Source organism: Limulus polyphemus, unplaced genomic scaffold, assembly GCF_000517525.1.
Source record: "Limulus polyphemus unplaced genomic scaffold, Limulus_polyphemus-2.1.2 Scaffold9967, whole genome shotgun sequence".
NCBI lineage: Eukaryota > Metazoa > Arthropoda > Merostomata > Xiphosura > Limulidae > Limulus > Limulus polyphemus.
Genome location: NW_013675577.1, coordinates 6,562 through 9,597, shown reverse-complemented (window position 1 = coordinate 9,597; position 3,036 = coordinate 6,562). Strand labels below are relative to the sequence as shown.

At 31.0% G+C, this 3,036-nt stretch overlaps 1 protein-coding gene across 1 annotated transcript in view; it reads right to left on the bottom strand.

Moving 5' to 3' along the window:
* Positions 1–924: 924 nt before the first annotated feature.
* LOC111083531 overlaps positions 925–3,036 on the bottom strand; it is a 5,841-nt gene continuing 3,729 nt past the window's right edge. The window contains exon 3 of the mRNA XM_022380113.1: positions 925–2,536. Coding sequence (XP_022235821.1) covers positions 2,298–2,536 — 239 coding nt within the window. The 3' untranslated portion in view covers positions 925–2,297. The remainder of the gene's footprint in view (positions 2,537–3,036) is intronic.

The window sequence follows — 3,036 nt, the reverse complement described above, 5'->3', positions numbered from 1 at the left end:
TTATTTCACCAAGCGGCCAGAAACATAAACTATAGCAAGTAAGCTCGTCAATGAAGTTGTTTCAAGATCTGTAGTGGCTATAGAACTTTTCTCAAATCATGGATGGAACTTGGGATCAGTTTTGTTTGTGGAGCTTTGTTCAATCCTTGGAATAAAAAACGACCAGGACAACAGCCCTTCATTCCATTTTTGATAGAATGGTGGGGAGATATTAGCCATTCATGTAGATGAACATCAGAAAATGTGGGGTCAAAATATTACACTTCTACTTATGAGTTATCAAACAGTGATACCTGAAGCTATAGTCAAACATAATAGCATAATGCTCTTTGGAAGGTGACTGAAACTGCCATTGGACCTTCCGTATTCATACTCTAAGGAACATCATTCAGAAGAGTCTTACACACATTATGCAGTGTGACTAAGGAATACATTAATACCATATATGACTTTACCCGTGAAAGACTTAAATCAGATATGGTGTAAATGCTGATAAGACTGGAGTTCATACTTGTGACATGGTATGGCTAATACAATCCACGTTAAAGTAAAGGTTGGTCGTTTTTACTGAGTAAGTGGGTTTGTTAATCAGTTTGTCTGTGAACATTGAGCTTGAGTTTCAATGAAGAAAATGTCATATGTACAAAGGAAGTTAGAAACAAATGTATCAACTTCTACTGTGAACCTAGACCTATCAGCAAACATTAGCTATTATAACTTGTATAAGTTGTAGTTGAGTAAATAAAACGCTTTCATCATAATTGTTGTATCAACGTCTACTGTGAACTTAGACCTATCAGTAAACATTGGCTATTGTAACTTGTATAAGTTGTATAACTTATAGTTGAGTAAATAAAACGCTTTCATCATAACTTCGTGAAATGGACTTTATTTTTACCAAATAATCCAAAAGTGCCCGCTCAACAATAGAAACCGTTACATCAGTATCTCAGAATGAAGAAAGTTTAATCAGTACATTCATTTCAAGTAAATTGTTGGAAATAAGTCAAATATGCAAATAGAATAAATATTTTGAGACCTTAGATGATATTTTGAATAATTTTGTAAAACTTTTAAAAATTGTTCAACTCGAAACTAAAAGTGAAAGTTAGAAACCTAATACTTGGTACCAGACTGTGCTAACGAGTCAAAAATACCAACTAATTCTAAAAAAAATATTATATTGTTAATGAAAGAAACTTTCATTTTACTACTCCAACTTAGTATTATTGTCATTTTTAACTAAATTAATTATTGGAAGAACGAATAAAAGTTATCTTCTAAAAATTAAAATGTTATATCTAATAATTATCAGAGATTGTAATAACTTTTCTTCAGTAATTGAATAATCTAAGGCGAGCTTTATTGATAATTTGTGTACTTATTTATATACTTTATCTTTAATACATAGTAAGGTAGGAATCTGACTTCCAAATTTTGAAATAAAAAGGGAAAACTTACAACAAAATCAGATTTTATAAATGTGAAATAACTTACAAATTACTAACTGAGTAACTGGTAATTTCACTGATACCTATTTTTATTTTAGCAGGATATTTATCAAATCTCAGTGTTTCGGAAGTGCATATTCTTAAACAAAGTTTTCTCTTTGGATGTGTTCATAGTAGATACTATTTTAATTAAACAACCCAGTATACAGTATTTTACAAACTTATGCCAGTGGTACTTAGTGCTTTATAAACTCGTATTCACAGTTATAAAATGCCGAACGTGAAATTCCAATTATTAATCCTAATTAATATTCTATTCCTGGCGGTCATTCTTAGCTACAAGTTTAAGACGAATTTTAAGATACTTCTAACTAGTGAAATATTTTTCAAAAAACGCATAACTATGTAATGTTTTTGTTTACTGAAGTCAACTTTACTACTTAATTAAACTCGCCACTTGGACAAATAATTAAAGTACAACTAACTGTCTAAAACACCCTAGAAAAGTGTATTATTACAAAAACGTGTTAAAAGGTTCACATGATATTTAGACGCAGTCTATTAACAACTTTAAAACTGAAATTCCCAAGCAATATCTCAATTTTACCAACAATTTAAACGATGAATTATATTATTTCTAGTCCACTCTTGTCGATTTAGAAACACAATGGTCAGGCTTAAGTATCATATCAAAACCAACATCAGGAATTTCCTGTTTCTAATTACCTTATTCTTTCACAAGACCAGCTCACAAAAGAAAAATTCTCAAATAATATAATCAAAATGATTTCGTAGGTGAAGTGTTCATATAACCAAAAGAGTCGTTCCTTTGAGGCAGTGAAAAATTCACGGACTTCTGTCCCTCAATAGTTGACGTGAAGCCGTTAGATGGCGTTGCTTTCCACTGAAAACGCTTTCCAACGAAGAAACTCTCCGTTCTTGGAGTAGACGGTGAACTTTTCTAGCCATGGAACCTGCCAAAATGGCAGCAAAAAAGAACATGCAGCCTAACGCTCCTGAAAGGGCCAGGAAGGAGGTACAGTTGAACCCAGAAACGCTATTACCATCCACAAGTTTTTTTTCGTCTTTAAAAGAAGAAAATATGAAATACAACTCTATAAAATAAATACTCCAATGTAATAATTAAATAAATACAAACTTTCTTAAAGATCGAAATAATGGTCGGACATTTTTTTTATATAATAACCTGAGAATCACTTAATAACAGTCAAACTTAAAGTGGTGCCATCTTGCGGGCTGTTTCTACCAAAAAGGGGCTATTTTACAATAATAATAATAATCGTTTCCGGGAAAAAAATGTTTCAATAACACACGAATAAAACAAAAATTGTATGTGAACAGGGATTATGATGCTGTTGAAGGTGTTATTTTGCTATATTTTAAGTTTTATTTTCTCATGAAATAAACCAGTAGAGTAATTAAAAAAAACATTTTTCAAAAAATAAAGAATTTAGTTTTTTTAAATATTAAGAAAATTGAAATTAAAGCCATAATGCTCAAAAGTTCAACAGAAGATGGTACAGAACATTCAAAGAAACTGGTTTTACATTCAAAAGACCAGAAG